Source organism: Perca fluviatilis, chromosome 6 (assembly GCF_010015445.1).
Source record: "Perca fluviatilis chromosome 6, GENO_Pfluv_1.0, whole genome shotgun sequence".
In the NCBI taxonomy this organism is placed as follows: domain Eukaryota; kingdom Metazoa; phylum Chordata; class Actinopteri; order Perciformes; family Percidae; genus Perca; species Perca fluviatilis.
In genome coordinates this window covers 28934509-28956404 of record NC_053117.1, presented here as the reverse complement: position 1 = coordinate 28956404, position 21896 = coordinate 28934509, and the positions used below count along the sequence as shown (strand labels likewise).

At 38.7% G+C, this 21896-nt stretch overlaps 2 protein-coding genes across 3 annotated transcripts; both read right to left on the bottom strand.

Moving 5' to 3' along the window:
• Positions 1-576: 576 nt before the first annotated feature.
• Positions 577-15863, bottom strand: LOC120561296 (long-chain-fatty-acid--CoA ligase ACSBG2-like). 2 transcript variants are annotated; one of them, XM_039804352.1, is made up of 15 exons: positions 15444-15863; positions 13340-13436; positions 13112-13254; positions 10949-11232; positions 9257-9345; positions 8481-8601; positions 8298-8378; positions 7918-8067; positions 6245-6412; positions 5982-6163; positions 4621-4854; positions 3632-3849; positions 2552-2691; positions 2226-2469; positions 577-1438 (listed from the first exon to the last, which is right to left on the bottom strand). In XM_039804352.1, the coding sequence occupies exons 2-15, from the start codon at positions 13402-13404 to the stop codon at positions 1347-1349; spliced, it is 2211 nt and encodes a 736-aa protein (XP_039660286.1). In that variant the 5' UTR covers positions 13405-13436; positions 15444-15863; the 3' UTR covers positions 577-1346. The 2 variants fall into 2 exon arrangements, with proteins under 2 accessions (XP_039660286.1, XP_039660284.1); XM_039804350.1 differs by having other exon boundaries at positions 13340-13414; positions 15444-15862.
• Positions 15864-17762: 1899 nt separating this feature from the next.
• hint2 (histidine triad nucleotide binding protein 2) lies at positions 17763-21439 on the bottom strand. Its single transcript, XM_039803186.1, has 5 exons — positions 21180-21439; positions 20841-20978; positions 20629-20733; positions 18163-18235; positions 17763-18063 (listed from the first exon to the last, which is right to left on the bottom strand). The coding sequence occupies exons 1-5, from the start codon at positions 21264-21266 to the stop codon at positions 17972-17974; spliced, it is 495 nt and encodes a 164-aa protein (XP_039659120.1). The 5' UTR covers positions 21267-21439; the 3' UTR covers positions 17763-17971.
• Between the last annotated feature and the right edge of the window lie 457 nt (positions 21440-21896).

The following is a 21896-nucleotide window of genomic DNA, read 5'->3' as shown; positions in this document are numbered from 1 at the left end:
TCAGTGGATGTACATACATTGCTGGGATGAAGCCTGATATCTGCCAGATAACCCCTCCCCTCTCGCTATCGGAGCTTAGCATTGGATGTATTAAAGTGCTCATATTATGCTCATTTTCAGGTTCATAATTGTATTTAGAGGTTGTACCAATATAGGTTTATGTGGTTTAATTTTCAAAAAACACCGTTAAGATAAGCATAAATGTGCTAAGATGTTGATGTTCACCATGTTCACCATCTTAGTATAGCATGTTAGCATGCTAAGATTTGCTAGCACTAAAAAGAAAGTATAGTGAAGGCTAATGTGATTAGTTTTGCAGGTATTTTACTCATAAATCAAGGAATTGGATTAATTAATTTTGCTAAACGATTGAAAAGATTATTCAAACAATCAGATTCCAGCTTCTCAAATGTGAAGATTTGCTGTCTTTCTCTTGTGTTGCACCATGCTGTATCATATTTTAAAATGAAAACGTAGCATAGCAGTAGTTAAGATCCCTCCGATAAACACTGCACATATTCACTATACATAAACAAGTATTGATTAAAAAACAACACATTTCTAAACAATGTTTGGTCAATTTATCCAAATCACTTACTTTTATTTTATTGACAATCATGTAATATCTATCAAAATATCAACATTTTTAATATTTGTCAAACTGTACATGGAGAAGCACAAATTAAAATAGATTTTTTTTTTTACACTTGATTGTATAAATTATTAAACTAACTTGATATTATTATCTTATTATAAATATATAAGAAATATCTGCAGCTTTGCCAGATGGGGATTATTTTACAACATGAGACATGGGAACTGGCAATTAATGCTGTACAAATATTTAGATACTGCTGCAGAAAAAATAAAATACATGCCATTATGCTTATGACCAAGACAAGAGAGTTTCATCTTTCAGGCCACAGTGGATTCACAAACTTTCCTTCAAAAACTGTAAAAGGATGACTGACACCGTTCAGTGTTTTTTCCAGTGTGATAGTGTGCAATTCACCTGCCATTCAGTAAATGGTTTGGCTCTGATTTGGATGCTTTATTTACAAAACATGCACAGCTGCTGTGAACCGTATGTACATTCAACAGCTTTAATATTGACTTTGAATAGTCAACAGAAACAAATAACATAGCAGCACAAACCTCTATTCCGTTAAATACAACATAATCAGAATAAAGATTATTTTTCCTCTAAAATTATAAACCTCTTGCAATTTTAACATTCAGATGAAAAGAGTTGTATATATTTTTCAACATGACGTCTGGGCAAAATACAATATTCATAAACATGCCCCAAGCCTCTTCAATATTATCTAATCTGTGTGCAGTAAAGTTTACTGTGTTTCCGTGGCCACTGCATACAATTCATTTATTTTCTCCTGGTACATCTTCACCACAATGGGCCTCCTCAGTTTCATGGTGGGTCCTGCACAGACAAGAAAAGCAGATGAATTTGATCTCAATCTCAAGCTAAAGATTCCTTTTATGCTGAGCGACACCCACACAACAACACTTGATCCACTGTAGCTATAGAAATATTTTTAAATCGATCAAAATTCACTGAAATGTTGTCTGGCATGTGGCACAGTCACAAGACTTGTCTGATTATAACATGATCTAGATCTAGAAGCTAATTAAGCTTGATTGACATCAGTAGTGAATACTTCCTTAAAGTGCTCATATTATGCTTTTTTGCTTTTTGCCTTTCCTTTATTGTCTTATATATCTTTTTTGTGCACGTTATAGGTTTACAAAGTGAAAAAGCCCAAAGTCCACCCCAAAGGGACTTACCATCTTCCAGAGAAAACACTGTTCACAAACTGCTCCAAACAGCTCTATTGCAGTCACTTTGTAACACAAGTTATAATGCTCACCTAGCTGCTAGCATGGCACGCCCTCATACTCTGATTCTGACTGGGTAGTAGTCCTTACCTAGGTACTCCGCATGTGTGACTCCCAACAAAGATGGAAAGTGAGATGCCTCACTCTGTAGCTAAAACAGGGAGCTCAACACACAGTGTGAAAAGAGGAGCTGCAGAAATGTGCAGTACAACAAAAATATGTTTTTTGAAAATTAAACCATGTAAACCTATTCTGATACAACCTCTAAATACAATTATGAACCTGAAAATGAGCATAATATGAGCACTTTAATAATAGTGTTGGGTGTGGACATTTGACATTACCAAAAGCAAGAAAACAAAATAACTCACCCAGTTCTCCTCCAGTGACAGAGAAGTCTCGCTCCAGTATGACCCACTTCTGGATCTTCTGGGCATTGGACGTTGCTCTGGCATTAGCACGCTCCATGCCCTCCTGAATGGCTTTGTAGATAGCTGGCTCCTTATTTGCTATGATCTCTGACACCGTGGTTGCCGTCACGTCGTGCTGCTGGCAGAAGCTCAAAGCCTCGTGGCTCAGCTCGTCTGTGGGCTCGCCGTTGTCGTCCACGACACACTGTTGACACAGAGAGAAGGGTCATTGTGTTTGTTTCCATTATTCAATAGCTGTGACTGTGCAGGAACGGAGGCCCGGTTACTTTGAGCGTGAGCAGCATGGAGAGGAACTTGAGCTTGTCTCCTATCAGCATGGCGTTGCTGATGATGGGCACCTCGGCCTTCACTGCATCCTCGATTGGCACAGGAGGGATGTTCTCTCCACCAGCAGTGATGATCAGTTCTGTGCAAAACGAGACAGTTTAATCAGTCTGTCACCTGTTTGCTAGTCTATATCCTTGACGTTCCACTTCGGGGATTGCTCCGGTGCCGCAGGAAATTCCGCCGGATGCATGTATTTTCGCCGATGTCCGTTTCCTTTTTAGTTGGAATTTTAAACTCTGGTGGATTTATGAGGACTACAGTTGACTGGTCCTCAGATCTCTGCAGGGTAAATTGAGACAGCTAGCTAGACTATCTGTCCAATCTGAGTTTTCTCTCCCACGACTACTTTACAGCAGGTCCGTGCGGAGCTCAGCGCTGCCTATTATGATTGTGATTGGTTTAAATAAATGCCAATAAACCAGAGCATTTTTTTCTCCTATTCCAGAATGCTGTGTGGACTAGCCAGACCCTCCTCCGCTCCGCAGCGTGTGGATGGTCTGGCAAAGCAAGATTACCTGTTTGCCGATGATCAGACTCCAATGCATTGTGTTGTTTTTTTATTGGATTTTATGTGCAAATATAAAAATATATAAAAATAAAGAACAACTAACAGTGGAAGAATATTCAGTTCTCACACTCAACTCTTAAAAAAAGACCCAAAAAAATCCCCAAACATAATGAACAAAAAAGGTAGCTACAGTAAAGTAAACAAGACTGCAGAGTGTGTTGTAAAGTTGTGTTTTAGCATCAGTCTTGCATTCAAAATCGTATTAAAGTAAAAGTACAGAAGTATGTTCATCAAAATGTACTAAAAGTATCAGAAGTAAAACTATTTGTTCTGCAGAAAAAATTCCCCTGTGACTGATATATTAATTATTTATGACATTATTAGTATGCAGATCAATGCATAAACAGCATTATACTCTTGTAGCTGTTAGAGGTCAAGATTGTTTTAACTACCTTGTATACACAAAGGTATTGTAGTCCTGTGGTTTCCAACTTATGGGACCACAACTTACCCTTGATCCTTCCTGTGATGTACAGGAAGTCGTTCTGGTCATGCCTTCCCAGATCTCCAGAGTGCAGCCAGCCGTCCTGGTCGAGAGCCTCGGCTGTTTTGTCTGGCATGTTCAAGTAGCCCATAAAGACGTGCCGACCCCAGAAACATACCTCTCCACTCCCGTCCTCATCTGGGTTCTCCAGCTTTGTCTTGCAGCCTGGCATCAACTTTCCACAGCTGTAGAGACAAATCAACAAGTCAGCAAAAACAATAGACCTGACGTGATCAAAAGTTGCACGACAACTGCACCCCTACTTTGAAGTTTAGTACACATAAAAAAATCAGTAAAATATGAAAAACATGTTCAGGTAGAAATATTCAAACTGGGCTAATTTGTGAAAAACAAATGAATGTCTGCTTGCAACCCCTCAAGAAAGGTTATAATAATTTAATAATAATTGTATTTGTATAGCATTGTTCATGCAAAGGTACAGCTCAAAGTGCTTTAAAAAACAGGATTAAAAGAAAATTGTTAGATTTCATTATGGGAAAAAAACTGGGACAAACACCACAAACTGCAGCAGAACCAGAGATATTGTCTTTTTTCATTCCATACACTTTTCTTCTTTGTCAAAACTTGGCACCTACATTACCCATAATGCAACTCTGCCGCTAAAAGTTTGGTTTAAGATTTTGAGTTTTATGCTAGAAGCAGCAGAGATGAGGAGCGGGCAACAGAGGTTTGTTAAGCTCACCTCTTTTCGAACGCCGCACTGCCAGTTTTTTTTATTTTCAAACTTGTAGTGTAAAACACCAACCAACGCTGGCTCAAGTGAACTAACTTCTAAAAAGAAATGTGTAAAATCTGTGGAGTTCTATTATAACTAATGTTCACTAGGAAAAAAAAAATACAAACTGGTTGTCACAGCAACTTGTAGTATTATTACATCCATATCAACACCACCTTTTAATCATAATTGACATGTTCCATAATGATTTGCTGCTGACCTTGTGATGCGGTAACTCTGGTTATCAGAGATGGTGTGTGGGCCGGCGCATTCACTCATGCCGTATAGCTCCAACAAAGGGATGTTTAGGCTCATGAAGTACTCCAGAGTTTCTTTGGTGATGGGGGCAGCACCTGTGAAGCAGTATTTGCAGCGGTCTAAGCCCAGCGATTCCCGGACCTTCTTAAAGACCAGATTATTAGCCAGCATGAATCCCCACGGCACCCGATTCTCCCTGTAATCCAAAAGTAAAATTTACACCAGTAATATTTTTTAGGTTAAAATTGAGAAGATAAAATTAAGAACTGGGCCCAAAGGGACATTTTGTCCACTACATTTCTCTGACAGCTGGAGTTAAGCTACATATAAAGATTTTACAAAAACAATGTCAATTTATAAAATATGATACTGTATTATAAATGAAACTATTCAACAGTACATAAAACAGTTAAAATGTGCTACACGTTCATCATAACATTTAAATGCTGCTTACATGTTAAAGCATCAGTAATAGTATTCCAATAATATGATATAGTAATAATTCTTCCCAACACATGCTTTTATTTTGATACATTAAACTGTTAATACTTTTGTTCTTTTATTTAAAGTGCTCATATTATGCTCATTTTCAGTTTCATAATTGTATTAATAGGTTGTACCAGAATAGGTTTATGTGGTTTAATTTTCAAAAAACACTATATTTTTGTTGTACTGCACATTGCTGCAGCTCCTCTTTTCACCCTGTGTGTTGAGTTCTCTGTTTTAGCTACAGAGTGAGGCATCACACTTCTGTTCCATCTTTGTTGGGAGTCGCACATGCGCAGTAGTTAGGTTAGCACAGCTAGCTAGTCAGTTGCAGAGTATGAAGGAGTGCCACGATAGCAGCCAGGCGAGCATTATAACGTGTGTTACAAAGTGACGCACGTTTGTCACGGAAGTAAAGGCTGGACTACAATAGAGCTGTTTGGAGCGGTTTGTGAACAGTGTTTTCTCTGGAAGATGGTAAGTCCCTTTGGGGTGGACTTTGGGCTTTTTCACTTTGTAAACCTATAACATGAACAAAAATATATATAATACAATAAAGGAAAGGGAAAAAGCCAAAAAGCATAATATGAGCACTTTAAGTGAAATCTTGAATGTAACCGAGTAGTTTTACAAAGTGGTAATGCTATTTATACTCAAGTAAAAGTAGTTCTTCCACCACTACAGCATGGTGTCTTGAACAGACTGTAACAATTATACAGAGAAAATGTGTAATATCCCATATCGACAACACATGTTTAAAATGGGTACTGTTATTAACAAATGGCCCTTGACGTGTTCTTGCTGAATTCTAGTATAGGATCCTTACTGCTGTCTCACCCGTTCATGACACTGTAGTTGTATTGCAGGCCTATGGACTTGGCCCAGCCCGCCACTGTCCTCCTCATTGGGGTTGCCTTGGCACCGATAGCTTTCATCTTCTCCTGCATCTTCTCCCACACACGAGGAACCCCCAGGAAACAAGTTGGACGAGCCTCTTTCAGTGTGTTTACTAAGGAGCCCTGGTAAAATGATTGAGGAATAGTCAAAATAGGAAACTTTCATTATTAATTCTATGTTTATACAACAGTAGGCATCCTCACCTTGAGGGCGTCTGGCTCTGCAAAGTAGATGGTCATGGCAAACCTACTAGCCATCCATATGTCACACAGCTGGGCTGCCACATGGCTGAGCGGCAGGTAACTGACCACCACCTCCTCAGCGTATTTAAGATTTACAATGGAACATGCTGTGTAGGCTGTCCATGTCAGCTGCACATTAGAAAATAGCAAAGGAGTCATCAGAGTTTTCTTATTAAAATATTTGTTTTGAATCAGCACCAAACCCCAAACCAACATCCTCATCTTCAGCCTAGAGCCGTCCCACACGTGCATTAAAAAGGAGCTGAAAAGGTTGCCAGAACTTTCTGTTTGAGCCAAAAGTTGGTTAGTTTAGCTGTTCGAGTTTGATGTGTGTCTTGTTATCTACCAGCCAATGTTTATAAAAGGGTAGTGCAGTCTTTTTATCCATTTTAGGAGAATCAGTCATCAAGCAAGCAGTGTAGAGGAGGCCGCTCCCAATATGGCAGTGAAAGGGTTTGGATCAATAACTGAAAAAAAAAAACTTAAAGGTCCAATATGTAATATATTTACTGTAATAAATCCAAAAATGACCCCAATGCATCATCAGATATTAAGGAAACATGCTAAATTGAAATACTATCTTTTCTGACAACAATGCTAATGCCAGTATTTTCATCTTTGGAAATTTCCGTTCCGTGGCGGAATTTCTGTTTGTGTTTTGGCCTGTGTGTTGGTATCAACGGCCCAGTTTGACAGCCAGGCCGGGTTGCCAGATATACCTGTAAAAACGTAAACCCAGCGCGCTACAGCTGTAACGTTAGGACAGCCATGAAAGCAGCAAACAAATGAACAGGATCAGCCGAGATATATTCTACCCGATCAAAAAAAAACGGCATGTTTTTAACAGTTGTGTGACCAGAGACATAACAAACCCCGGGAAAATATTGGAGATGTATTTGAAAGATGGGGACAGTTTAGAGCACAAAAGGACGCCAAGTTGGCTAATTTCCTCCTGAACAGGTAAGCATTAGCTTCAGGCAAATGTATCACGGCTACAAGGGACGGGCATTTTATGTTTATTTCATTTGTGTACTCACACTGAATTATATAGCTAGAGTACCCGAGTTGGTTACTTGCAAAAACAATTGAGACATAGCCAGTAAAGTGATCCTGACTGGTCCTGGCTAACGCCGCCATGCTAACCCTGCTAACTGCTAACGTTACTGGAGGACCAGTAAGTAAGAGTAATGTCTGGCTATGTGAGACAAGCATCAAGCAACATTGTTGTGGATGCTACGGTCTCAGCCTGGCAACCTCCGTGAACTTTGAGTCTGGGGAGGAGGGGGCGGGGGAGACGACTCTCTCCAATATTTTGAATTTGTACCGCAGTAACTATTTTAAACACTTGCTGTCAGTATTACATATTGCACCTTTAAAGGGGGGTAGTAAACTGATTTTTGTAACAAAAGTGTCTGGTCTGGGTGCTACCTTTCTCATAGAATCTGATGTGTTAGCACACAATGTATGTTGTGGCAGTTTCTGGAGTTTCAGGGCTCTATGTTGGGACCTAGTCTTCTTTTCATTAATTCATTCAAATGCTGTTATAGCTCCCAAAATTCTGGTTTAGGAAAATTGTATTCATGTTAAAACAATACATGCTAAGAAAAGGATAGTATCTTGTCTAGATAACTTACGTTGTCATGGCTCAACATGACTCCTTTAGGGTTGCCAGTGGTTCCAGAGGTAAAGATGAGAGTACAGCACTCATTGGCCCGAAGACTGTCAATCACAGCATTCAGCTGCTCGTCGGGCACTTCCTCTCCCAGTTTCATAAACTCTGCCCACTGCACAAATACAGAGATATTGTTAAAAAGAAAAGTGTGTCAAAATCCAGCCTGAACTTTGCTAACTGCAGCTGCATAGTGAAGTTTAATACAGTTGAGTTCCGTCACATTTATCTAATTACAGTTCTTATACCACAAGTAAGAAAGATAACAACACTGTGGGCATCACACACAGTATGGTATTATATGTATTGTTCTGTTTCATCAATATGTTTGCTGAGTGAACGTACTGTATACAGGAATGGTGCTTTCTGCTGCAGCTCGCCTTTATACTGGACAATGGCTTTCAGATGAGGGAGTTGATCTTTAACCTGTTGGGAAAGGCAAATTAAACTTAGGCATGTAGAGGCTGATTTTTTTGTATGTTTGAAAACAGGCACTCTAAGGGCCAGTGCGGTTACAAAGCGTCTGACCTGTAGGATTTTTTCAAGCTGTTTCTGGTTCTCTACAACTAGGATGTTGGCCTCACTGCTGGCAGCCACATACTGACAAGCTTCGGGCGTGTTGGTTGTGTAAATTCCTGTTCCCAGTCCCCTATAACACAAATCAGATAAAGAGTAAAAAAAAACTATTGAATGCACACATTTCCTTGCACTATTCACTGTGGATATGCTCATTTGCCTACAGGTTGTATCATAAATAATTACACTTTTTATAACTTAGTGTTTTTCCATTAATAATTACATTCTTGTCCTGTTTTATGTTCATTATATGTCTATTTATGTAATGAAATGTCCTTAGTGAAAAGCACTCTGTGCTGCATTTCTTGTATGAAAGGTGGAAGACATACGCCCTCTGAATGCCCTATGTCTCTATAGTTTGTGGTTGTATAGTTTCATGAGGCTGTGTAAAGTATAGTCACACAGGTCCAATCAACTGGCTAGGCCACCTGGAATTCCCACAGTGGTCCCATTCATAGACATAAAATAATGTTCCCGATGGGCAGTCCAGGCCTGCTCATGTATCTGAGGACAATGGGTGGTTAAAAGCTTAACACCCACATTAGGTTTCCTGAGACTTTAAACTGGTACGACCCAAACAGGTGTGGTTATAGACACAGAGATGGACTTCGAGATAAGCATGGACAGAGATATATATAGATATAGTAAAACAATGCTGCGGCATCTCTAAAATGCCGCAGCATTCTCATGGAATTTTATCAACCTCAGTTCACTAAATGTGATCTTACCCAGCAAAGATGCAGCCGATGTCTGAGATGAACCACTCGGGGGAGTTGAATCCTAGAATCCCCACACCATGGTAACGCTCCAGCCCTAACTAAAAGAAGAAAAGTTCTTGTTTGTTGTTGTTGTTTTTTTAAAGAGCATGTATCTTTAATGACAGAGCAACACAGTACCGCCGATACTCTTGACCTACATCTTGTTTCAAAAACCACTCCTCGTGGGATACGGACATGTCGATGAAACAGGAGACGTAACACAAGCTGTGAATTTCACACACCCAGGTGTTAATTTTCAGCAGCCCCTTCCACAGACAATAAAGTGAGAGAGGGGGGAAATTCTGAGGTACTGTTTATAAAACTGGTGCAAACAGGGAATCATAGGTTTTGTGAAGCCAAGTCTTGCAATGGTTCATGTGCATGACATGTCCCATAAATTCCACTACTCTATTGAATCAATCACTTCTGCTACACTAGTTTATAAATATAGAATATTGCAGTGCAGACAAAAAGTTTACTGTAGTGATATTCTTTATTGTTTTGCCTATACTATAGCACACTGGATTTGAATGAAACAGCGACTATGACATAAGCTTACTTAAGTACTGACTTTAAGCTTTAACGGTGGTCATGTTCATATTGGGTGGAGGATTTGTATTTGATGATTTGTTTTTATCCGTAGTCCCCCAGTTTTTTTATTTATTTTTTATTTTTTTGTCAAGATTAGTTTTTGGGCCTTTATTATGCAGGACAGCTAAATATGTGAAAGGGAGAGAGAGGCGGAATTACATGCAGCAAAGGGCCCCAGGTTGGAGTAATGATCGTACACAAACAAACAGAACAACCAAGACCTTTTAACTGGCCAACAGGTTATACATTTGCTGAAGACTAAGATAAAACCATAAAGCCCCCGAGCAAGCAATAAGTGAAGATGGCTGCAGTAAAAGTCTGGGAGAGAATCACCGTTAAAGATGACTAAATGTCTGTCTTTTGGTCGTATTATTAAATACCTTATGGCAACTTGTTCACATAGTTCCATTTCAATTTTAAGTATGTAAATGTGTTATATACAATTAATGTATTAGCCTTGCCTAGTTTCTGTTCCTTAATTTCGGAGGACTGTAGTAAAAAGGTTACAATTCCTACATTTGTGACCCAAAACGGATGTAAACACCTTTAAATTAAAGCTAAAAGCAAACTTGACACAGTTAACCCTCTTGTTTTCCTCGCAGCGATACACGGTGTATGGGACAAGTGGGTCCAGCAATTACCCTCTCAATACAATCCATGCCTCCCTGTGACTGTGGTTAAATGTCTGGCTGTAAGAAGATAATAATTCTGTAAAATGTTGGGTCAATCAGTGATTTCATGGGAATTTGCATATTTGGGTATTCTTGATGTATAAGGTGGTTGGAGGGGTTATGTTTTATCTAATTATTTAACTACTTCTAGGGTTATTTAGGTAGTCAACAAAAATACATAAAGTACCTGACACAAAATTAGGTGATCATATGAATTATAATCATTTTCTGGAGGTTTCAATTGCTTGGGTCTAATTGACCCCAATGATAAGGGGTGTTCGAAATAAATTGTGTTGGAGGAGAGAGCCAACATACCAAACAAATGTGCCACTGCCCAAATATGTCCTGACTGCACTGTAGTAATAGCTTTTGTACAATATAACAATATAAACACACAAACCTTGAGGAAACTTTTAGCTGCTGCTCGGCACTGCTCATAGTATTGCTTCCATGTCAGGGTCACCCACTGACCCCCTTTTTTGGAAACCAAGGCTGGATGATCCCCGTACTTTCCCACCGTCTCCAGGAACATCTGATGGATAGTCACAGGAGTCTCTGAGGCCGGACCTGAGCCTTCCATCCTCAGTCTTACTGCCTTGTCTCTGCTGGTGCTCCATAGCTGGTCAGCTGGGGCCAGAGTTGTTGGTGCAGTTGCCGTTGAAAGGGGAACTGCCTTGGGCTCTTCTGTATTAGGATAACAGGGACAGACGCGTTTAGCCGCCATTAATGACAAGTCAAATTCACCGGCACCACACCGTGACACAGCAAGCTTTAGAAGAAGAGTCAGGTGTGTGAGAGGACTGCAGAAATCTCTGGACTTCCCCTTTGGGTTTCTTAAACCAGATGAGTCAGAGCAGCAGGATTTGCAGGTTGTGCAGTGAACAGGGAAATGACATGTCAATACCTCAACCTAAGCAGGAATGTCCTTGCCTACCTACTAATCAGTTTTGGTTAGAGGAAGTTATGCAGTAGAAGTGAGTTACTAAATTGAAAGCATCAAATAACACAGAAACAATAACACTTTATGTTTTCAAAAAGTTCCCTTCTGTTATTTCCTTTAAATTCTTTTTTATTTTATTTTACGTAATGTTATTTTATTTTTCTGCCATCACCCTGTCTTCTTATTTTTAGGCGTTACCCAAATGGTATTGATTCTTTTGTTCCTTCCTATTGCATCGTTTTTATTTTCTATTCTGCAAAAAGTGAAAAAAGTTCCTATGAAACTCCTACACCATGTTCTCAACACTTTAGCATTGTTAGTATTTTTTATTTTTATCTATTGCTACAGCTCTTTGGGTGTAAGCATTTAAAGGTGAAGTCTTTCCAAACTTCAGTCTGGTTTTAAACAACTTCATAGAACTGCAACTGTTTTCATAAAGGTCACACATTTCTGTCAGTTGATTAAAGCTCTTGGTTCATCATTTGACACAGTGAATCATGTGATTTTTATTCAATAGTCTCTTTACTGCATCTCAAAATGCCCACAAGGCTTTTCAGATGCACCATTACACTGCTTCAGATCTTATTTTTAAATAGCATACTCTTCCTTCTTAACATGTTATCCATCTTCCTCCCCATGTAAAACCCAGTATAATCCTATTTTCCCCTCTTATTTTCCTTGGTTATATTATCCACGAGTACACGTTGCTTATCTGACACACAGAAATACTTCCCTTTAAATGTCCGTGACCTAAAATGTTGTGATTGTTTGAGACCTTCTCAGACTACAAAAAAAACAAAGAACACCTTTTGACAATGAGTAAGAAATAATGGTCTTTGCTCCATCCAAACACTGAAATGTGAGAACAAAAAGGCTAATTAAGCAAAAAAAAAGAAAATGAGGCTAAGAACAAAAAGGTTATGGAATGTTGTTTTCAGTTGTCATTTGATGCTACACCACACCTGCAGCTCCTCCAGAAATAAGTTCTTTCCTACTCCATAATCAACACTGAAGTTCAAAGGAAACTTGAACAGGTGGGAAAAAAATCTGCCTGGGGAAACTGTTGAATCAGTTCAGTCCCTCAAATATTTTCTTCAAACCCATTTTAAAACGTTGCTTTATGTAACAATCAATACATCTTATCTACATCTAATTTTATTTGTTTGTATTTTATTGTTGCAAAGAGCTTTTGAAATGTTCTTTTTGCTTTGTTTACTTCCTGCTGATTTAATACCCTGCATATCTTGCAAACTCTGCCCTTCATGCAGCGGTTAGTGGCTTTGTTTGGCTTTCGACCTTTTAAAGCAACATAATGTCTATTTACGACCCTTTTTCACAGGTTGCATGTTTCAATATGTATGTGTTTAACTAGTGATGCTATCTTCTCAGATCGTATAATTTTTAGAGGCCTGAAGAGGAAAAACTATCCAGAATTTCACAATAAAAGACAAGAAAAAACAACTGAATCTGTGAAAGAGTAATATATATATATATATATATATATATATATATATATATATATATATTCTTATTATTTCTTATCTTGTTAATCTCACAAACACTCTTGGGAGTGGGAGATTTGTCTTGGGAACCACTGTGCTCAGCCTATCCTAGACTTCTTACCTAGTGAAAGTTCTTCAGTGGCTTTCTCCAGCTCAGATGTTAAATTGAGCACAGCTTTGGTGGCTCCTCCGTTATGTATGAGAGTGGAGTGGGTCTTTAAGTTTGTGGAGTCTGACACAGTTTGTGCCTTTTGGGTAGACATGCTGTGGAAAAACATCATTATAAGAGGATCAAATCTACATGATTTGCTTTTTTCTCCCACTCTGGTACATGCATTATTTTACATACCTCTCAGCTTTACCATCCATGACTGCAACACCATTGCTCCTAACCAAATCCTTTTCCACATTCATCTTGTATTTGCTGGAATAGCAGAGAAAACTATCTTTAAAGGACATGAAGTAAAATTAGCATTAAAAACACTTTAGTTATCCTCCACTGAGGACCCTCCACGCAGATAAGATGATCTATTTTGAAACGGCACCGCTCTGTAATTTATACAAGAGTGACATTTACCAAAGCCATTGCAACATGTCAAACCAAACGCAATCAATGTCCAAACTTTGAATATTGTGCCAGAAAGCATTGGGGCATCTACATGTGTTCACTATTAATACTCTTTAACCCATATAATCACACTTGAAGCAACTCAGTCATCACTATTTGATTTAAGTTAACAAAGTACTTAACCAAAGTTTAAGGTATTAGATAAAATGTAATTATTGTCAAAACGACAAGAGCATGGCTCTGTGAGGGCTTTCTCGACTCTCTTGTGTATGTACTGCAGACAGTGAAATAATGCCATCTAGTGTGTAAAAGATTCTACTACTGTGTCTTATGGTCACAAGTTGGACTTCATTTAACTAAGACATACCAGAGAATTTCTAAAAGGGGAGAACTTCCACTCTCTGGATACTTCCGGCTTCTGAACTGGTTGCAGTTCCACTCTGGTTCCATATGAGGGCGCTCACAGGGTGAGTGCAGAATGAATGGAGGTCTATGGAGCTATACCGCTCAAAATCTCAGGATATAATTCTTTGTCTAGTAATTTGAATGTTGCATTCGAAAGGGGAGGCTAAGAAAATACACACTGCTTTAAATTAGCTTTTTTGTTCTAAAAAGCCTTTTAAAATGTCAATGACGTCATACACATCGTACGGCCAGAGATACTGCTTTACGGCAAGCTCTGAGTCACTTCCTTTTTTCTCTGACACAGCTGACAGGTTAGGCTCTCCCTGTCAATACACGTGCTAGAAAGAGGTTTGCTAATGTTTTAAAGACCACGCCAAAATATTCACTCTGACATTCTGGTTCTGCTTCGCCATCAAGAGGAATCTCTGGTCATAAATCAGTCCTTCACTGACCAATCAGCATTCATTAGCAGAATGCTAGCATGTTATGGGGAACGACTCAACCTGTAAGAAATCAAAAGGCCAAAAGTACTCGTTCATTCAACTTTAGAGCTATAAGCCATGTTGAACTTGCAAAAACTACAATCAAATCTGAGATTTCTCAACGACAATCAGGCGAAAGAGACAAATTTACCCGTCTAGCTCCATAGAGTCCCATTCGTTTTGCACTTTTGAATATTATTACTAATGTTTTAAAAGAGCAATTTAATGTTACAGATGGTGGTATTTTATACTGTATATTCATCATATGTTATGTTCGTAATATCTTAATCTGTAAAGTAACTTAAGCTGTCAGATGAATGTAGTGGAGTAAAAAGCACAATATCTCCCCCTAAAATGTAGTCAAGTAGAAGTACAAAGAAGCATACAATTTAAATACTCAAGTAAAAGTATCTCAAAATTGTACTTACTTTACTTCAGTAAATGTACTTAGTTACTTCCCACCACTGCGAATAAGCAACACATTCACTCTAACATAAACCATGATACATTTTTAATAAAATCGTATTAGATAAAGATCTGTCAACCCAGCAGAATCTTAGTCTGACCTCTAGTTTTTTAGGTAACTTTGGTCCATTTTTTTCTGGACCAAAGTTCATACGACTTACAAAACTACAGTGTGGCAATATGAAGTGGCAATGGCAAAGCCTTTGCTCTACATTATGCAAATATCAATTTAAGTGCCCTGTAGTGCACAAAAGTAGATTTAAGTCACGTGAATGATTTGGATTTGTACATTGTACATTACCCAGAAAGGAAACGTTACTTCTGAATCTTCCAGTATAAAAATCTAATTAAATTGTGAAGGTTATTTCTTGTGTTTTAAATGTAAATTATAAAACAATCAATCAACTGAAGCAGAAAAAGAGCTGTAACATGTCAGTAAACAAAGATTTTCTATGTGCATCTTGATGATAAATCATCATGCAGTCAAGCAACTTATGACAACATAAAACAGTCTTTTCACACACTTTTCCTACCTTCTTCTTGGTCACAGCTGATTGACAGTAGCTGTCAGGTATAGGACAGACCTGGATCAACCTTTGCCCGGCACAAGTGCTCGAACTGTTACCCCCTGGAGGAAATTTCGTCCTTTAGTGGACTTGCATGAATGCATACCGACTTCTTATGCACTCACGCCTCTGACCAGAGCTTAAAGGACTTGCGCAATCAACACCTGCAGCCAAGGCCGTGTCGACCAGTTAAAGATCCACCAACAAGCTTGAGCAAAGCTTGTGGCTCCTCGAGGTTAAAAAGACCTGAAACTTGACACACAAACGGTCTGCAGCTGGTAGAAACCTGCTTTGTTTACATTAACAGTAACAGCACAGTAACAACACATGTAACAGTATGAAGCTTGTCCAGGGTATTGAGACTGTTATTATCCCAGATCGACTGATGAAGACAAGTCTTTATCAGATGACAAGGCCTGTCAGCAAAAATAATGATAAAACCAGATTAGTTATCTCAGGTTTACGAGGAGAGATAAGACTTTGAACCATAAAAAGTTATTCAACACTTGGACAGGGTAACTCTGAGTAAGACTTCTTCCTACCAGAGTAAGTGTCAAGATGTTGGCAATATGCACTAAACTGAATTAAATATTAGTTGTTTTTTTTCCTGATATTGTGTTGGACAGCTTTCGCAGTCTCAAATTTCTTTAAAACTCCTTTAATTTTTCCACTTCTCGATCTACGCCTAATTATTTGTGATTGGTTTAAAGTGCACAAGGGAAATCGGTAATGGACGATGATGTCTACTTGATGGCAGCAATTTAAAATGTCCAAAAATCTAGCTCTGTATTCTTGTTACATGTCATTAATACAGCCCTCGTTTCCTCTTTTCTGCTGAGCTACACATGTCTGTCTGTCTGTCGGTCTGTCTGATAGCTGCGTTCAAGGAGGTGATATTGTTTAATAAGTAAATATAGAGGAAAGTTCAACCCTCCCCCATTCTCAAATAACCCACGGTTACTTTGCTCGCAGACACTAAGGTCACTTAATCACGCCACATCTGTCTAGACTCCAACCCTCGCTGCCAATATCTAGACACATGTCATCTGTGGAGGTTGTGAATGGTTAGTGAGGAGATTTATCAGTGCCAGCAATTAAATATTAATATTAAATCATGTGACTTAAAACAGGGTTCTCAGTGTAAACATGTTTTTCAGTGAGAACTACAGCCATTTTTATATTAAAATACATCAGAAAATTACTACTCTAAATAAAAAGTGTATTCCACCTTATTTTAAAGTTCTTTGGTATACATCTATAGTTCAATGTGTTTATTATGTGTATCATTGTTCAAACTGTTATTCTAGGTTTGATCATTTGAGTTGACATTTATCATTTGTCTCATTTTAAGGATGTTTTTTTAAATCAATTATTGATTTGGTAAATGTCAAAAGGTATTTTGAGAGTAGGTAGGGCTGGGAAAAAATCGATTTGATTTAAAAATCGAGTTGGTAGGTCAAATCGCTTCATATTTTCATAAATCTATTTTTTTAGATTTTTTTTCTCCCCCTCTTCAGTAGTAGTCAGGCAATTACCCTCTACATAGCTACGGATATGCTGCCAGTTTACTCTGTTGAGAAGAGAGGGTTTAACAACATGCTGAAAGTTTTGGACGCTCGATATACAGTACCTAGCCGCAAGTATTTCTCTGACGTTGCTCTTCCTCAGCCTCCAACACTCGGCAAAAGATAATAAGCAAGTTGAAGGGAATTGACTTTTATGCTGCCACTACTGACCTGTGGTCGAGCCGAACCATGCAGCCTTACATGTGTCTTACGGTTCATTATACAGTATAAATAATTTGGATGTTTAACAATCTTTGTTGCACACTGCACAGTGACTTTTCAGTTAGATAAAGGGTTTGCCTTTGCAATTTTGTTTATGTTGATGCACTTTAATTGAATACAATAAATATATATTTTTAAAATATATTTACAGTTCGCAGTTATTTTGTTTTAAATGGGAGGGGGGGGGGAAATCGAATCGTAAATTGAGTTTTTTAAATATGCAGAGTTTTTTATTAAAAAATCGCAGAGATTTTTTTAGGAAAAAAAAAAAAAAAATCGCAGAAAAAAAAATCTGCATCAAAATCTGCGATTTTTTTAGGGAAAAAAATCGCCCAGCTCTAATAGTAGGTTTCCCTTTTCGATTTGTTGCTACAACTTCTTGCTTTATATTATAAATATGTGTTGTTTTACATTGAATTTGATGGTCCACGAAAAGTCCACGACTTGTTACTAACTACAGATGCTAGACAATGTCTGATTAAAGAACTGAGTTTTCAACTTTCCATATAAGACATACTGTCTTTATTTGCAGCCATATCAAACATAATGACTTAATTTTTTACATATTTACATTTTTTCATGATGAAGTGAGTTTTTGTACAGAATGATTGGATGAGAATATGAACTACACTCATCAGATATCATGCCATGCTCTTGGGATTAAACGCATGAAAGAAGCCTGAACAAACTAACAGATTCATGAAACCATTAGCCTGGTGGCCAAGTCATCTGTCTTCCTCCCAGGACGTGGATGTGAAGGTGGTAAACTGACTGAGCACCGTGCTTTCCATCGTTGATCACTGCAGAGGGCAGAAAACATACCCAAAATTTAAAATGCAAGTTAATAAACAGCCTGTATTTTCACATATTATGTCTATAAGCCCATTACTGTAACTTACCCACTCTGTATCCTTCATTTAGAGATTCTTGCTTTGCCACATTTTTGGCAACAACCAACAAATGTCCTAAGAGCTGAAAGTTGAAAATAAAATAGCATTAAAGACATGATTTGCATTGCACTTGTACACATTATTATTATTTTATTGAATTGGCTTTCCAATTATTACAATTTTGGGTGTGACTGGACATAGAGGAAATGTTTTGGCAAAGGTCCCACGTTGGACCTGACCAGACCAGTGGTCAGGCTATATCCTGGAAATACTGGTTTTAACCTTTTTAAATGTAAAGCATATTGAATTTACCTTAAATAAAATGAGCTACATAAATAAAATAGCCTACATTTACATTTTGGACTGCAGTCATGCATGTTGTTAATAACTAATAAAACAACACAGTCCAGGACACATTAGATTAGATTAAATTCAACTTTATTGTCATTGTGCAGAGTACAAGTACAAAGACAACGAAATGCAGTTTGTGTCTAACCAGAAGTGCAAAAAAGCAGAAAAGTGCAATGTGATATTCTAGTATAGACAGGTGGTGCATAGACAGGACAAGAAATATATTGCAGTGTTATAAGAGCAGAATAAATATGGCTATGTAATATGAACAATGTATGAACAACATGTACAGATATGTGCAATGTAGTAGCAGTGACATTATAATAGTAGTAAGAATAATATAGATATATGCAGTGTATTAACAGAATATATAATAAGAAAAACAGAATAAATATGGATATTCTGTATGAACCATATAGATAGATATGTACAGCTATGTACAGTGTGGTAACGTTATAAGAGTAGTAAGAATAAATGTATGTGCAGGATGAGTAGTATGAAGAGCAGTAGAATATGGCTATGTATAGGTGTAATTACAGTATGTACATTTGTAAATAAATAAATAGAACAGTATGGGTGGGATAGGGTAGTGCAAATTGGGGGGTAGGTTAATTGTCACCGGGATGCAGAGCTAGAGTTCAGTAGGAAAGAAGCTTCCTCTGAACCTGCAGGTTTGGGTGCGGAGAGACCTGTAACGTCTTCCGGAGGAGAGTGGGGCAAACAGACTGTGGTTGGGGTGAGAACAGTCTTTGATGATGCTGCGTGCCTTACGCAAGCATCGCTTGCCCTGGATGGCCTCGATGGAGGGGAGTGAGGAACCGTTGATGCATTGGGCAGTTTTCACCACCATATGCTGTGCTTTCCGGTCATGGGCAGAGCAGTTGCCATACCAGACTGTGACACATTTGTTGAGGATGCTCTCGATGGTACAGCGGTAGAAGTTCACCAGGATCTGAGGAGACAGGTGGACCTTCTTGAGTCTCCTCAGAAAGAAGAGACGCTGGTGAGCCTTCTTGATTAGGTTAGAGGTGTTGAGGGTCCAAGAGAGGTCCTCAGAGATGTGGACACCCAGAAACTTGAAGCTGGCGACACGCTCCACCTCAGTCCCGTTGATGAGAATGGGGCTGTGTGTGTGTCACTGGGATTTTGAGGTTCTATGTATGTCCTATTTACCCACCAAACTGTCATTTCTCAACTATGACAAGGTAAAATCAGTTTTGCATTCTATCACCCCTTTAAGGCTTGTTGCAGTGGAGTGTTTTGGCACCGGCACGATGGAGGTGGTTTTAAAGCACGCGGGGACACATATACAATATGCAGGATTTGTATTCTTAAATGTACATAATATTATCATGTATGTGCACTCCAATAAAATCAACTCCTCTCAGAAAACATAAGCTGCAGTTGGTTTATTTTAAATTCCAAACTAATAATGAAATGTAAAACAAGATGCTACCCTGTTCCTTTGCTTTGTGTAAATATGTCCTGAAGGATGCATATGGTGACAGTGTACAACAAATAGATTTTACATGCCCAACAACTGGTCATGGGGGTTAGCTGGGAGCTTGCTGTGTGGAATGAGCATGTCCCCCCCAGTGTTTGTTGCATTACGTTTACACACCGGTCACATAATGTTTGTTAACTTCTGGTCTGGGGCTATATTCTTAATGGCTTGGGCAAGGCCCCTTAGTTTCAATTAAGGGAAATGACTTTGGGGCGACAAAGTTCATGAAGAGATGCTTTTCTTAGTTTGGTGTAAGAACTTGACTGGCCTCTACAGAGCCCTGACATCGACTCCATCCAACACCTTTGACGTTATTTGGACAGGCCTTATCTCCCAACATCAATGTCTGACCCCACTAACGCTCTTGTATGTAAGCAAATCCATGCATCCGGGCTCCTTAAATCTTTTAGAAAACCTTCTCAGAACAGCAGCTACAGATAATGGAATGATGTGCAACAATCACATATGGTTGTACTGTTTGGGTGCCCACCAGTGTACGTATGTGAATGTGGTTGTCATGGCGTTCATCCAATCGCTCACCTCCCAAACCCTGAACAGGATCAGCACGTATGAGAAAATGGATAGATGAACCATTGACATATATATTGAGATGAACTTACCTCTGCATCATCAGCTTTGGCCTCACTAATTCTGGGAATAGGGACCCTTGGAATAACCAGGAAGTGAACAGGGGCCTGTGGGCTGATATCCCTGAATGCCAAACACTGATAAACACACAAAAAAAACTTTACTTCAACAATCACATGTTGATTAATCTCCGCATGGAGTAGGCCAAATGAAATAACATGTTTTAAAGAGGTTGGTTGTTTACCTTCTCATCTTCATAAATGATATCAGCAGGGATGCTTTTGTCAATCACTTTGGAGAAGATGGTTGGAACTGGTGAGCCATACTTCTTGCTTGCCTCCTTTGCCAGCCTCACCTCGTCACTTTTGGAGCACAGTGGTCTCTACGGGTCAGAGAGACGGATCACACAGAGAAATTTAAAAACTCTGATAGCATACATACAGTACAAACAAAACAACTTATGAGGGGCACACAATAAACCAAACATTTGGTGCCACCAGGGCTGGTTGTCAAAATGCACAGCTGCAGTTAACGAAAAGAAAATGTTTATGAGAATGAAACGCTTTATTTCTGGAGCAGCTACCTCAGCTTGACAAACACGGTGCAACCGCTTGAGGTGAGCCGTTCTGGTCCCGATTAACTGCGTCCTTAAAATCTGACGAAACAACATACCGGCGATTAAAGTGTTTCCGAAAAAAATATTTTAGGTTAATTCGTTTTTTAACACAATACTAACGTTACACAGTCAAAGTCTTGTTCACAAAAGAGAAAACTCGCTGCACTTCACTGTACGCAAGTATTTATTTTTGTAGGATAGCGAAGGCATGTCCCGCCCTACTCTTCCTTACTCGGTTTTCTGATTGGCTTACCCTGACATTCTTACACTAACTAACCCCACTCCTCTTCTGTTGCCCATGCCTCCGCCATCCTAGAATATATTTTTTTGGCGTAGGCTACGCATCACTGTCTATGCTACGCATAGAGGCTACGTTGGTGTTGCCTTCATGTACTCATTTGTAAAGTTTATTTAGCCTTATCTGAATCACGCCTTGAATACGACTTGTCTCCATTTACAGTTAGCTAGGCTGCTGATAATTGACACGCAGCTAGGGAAGTATGAAGTTGTTTTAACATAAATCAATTAATAAAGGGGTAATTTGATTAACAATGTTGGCATTAAAATTCAACTCAGGTTCAAAACTCAAGTATAACGTAATTTACTGGCCAAAAAGTCCCCCCATCATTTGGTAGACATGACTTAATTGCTCACCGTCTCCAATTTTTACACCTAGTAGTGTAC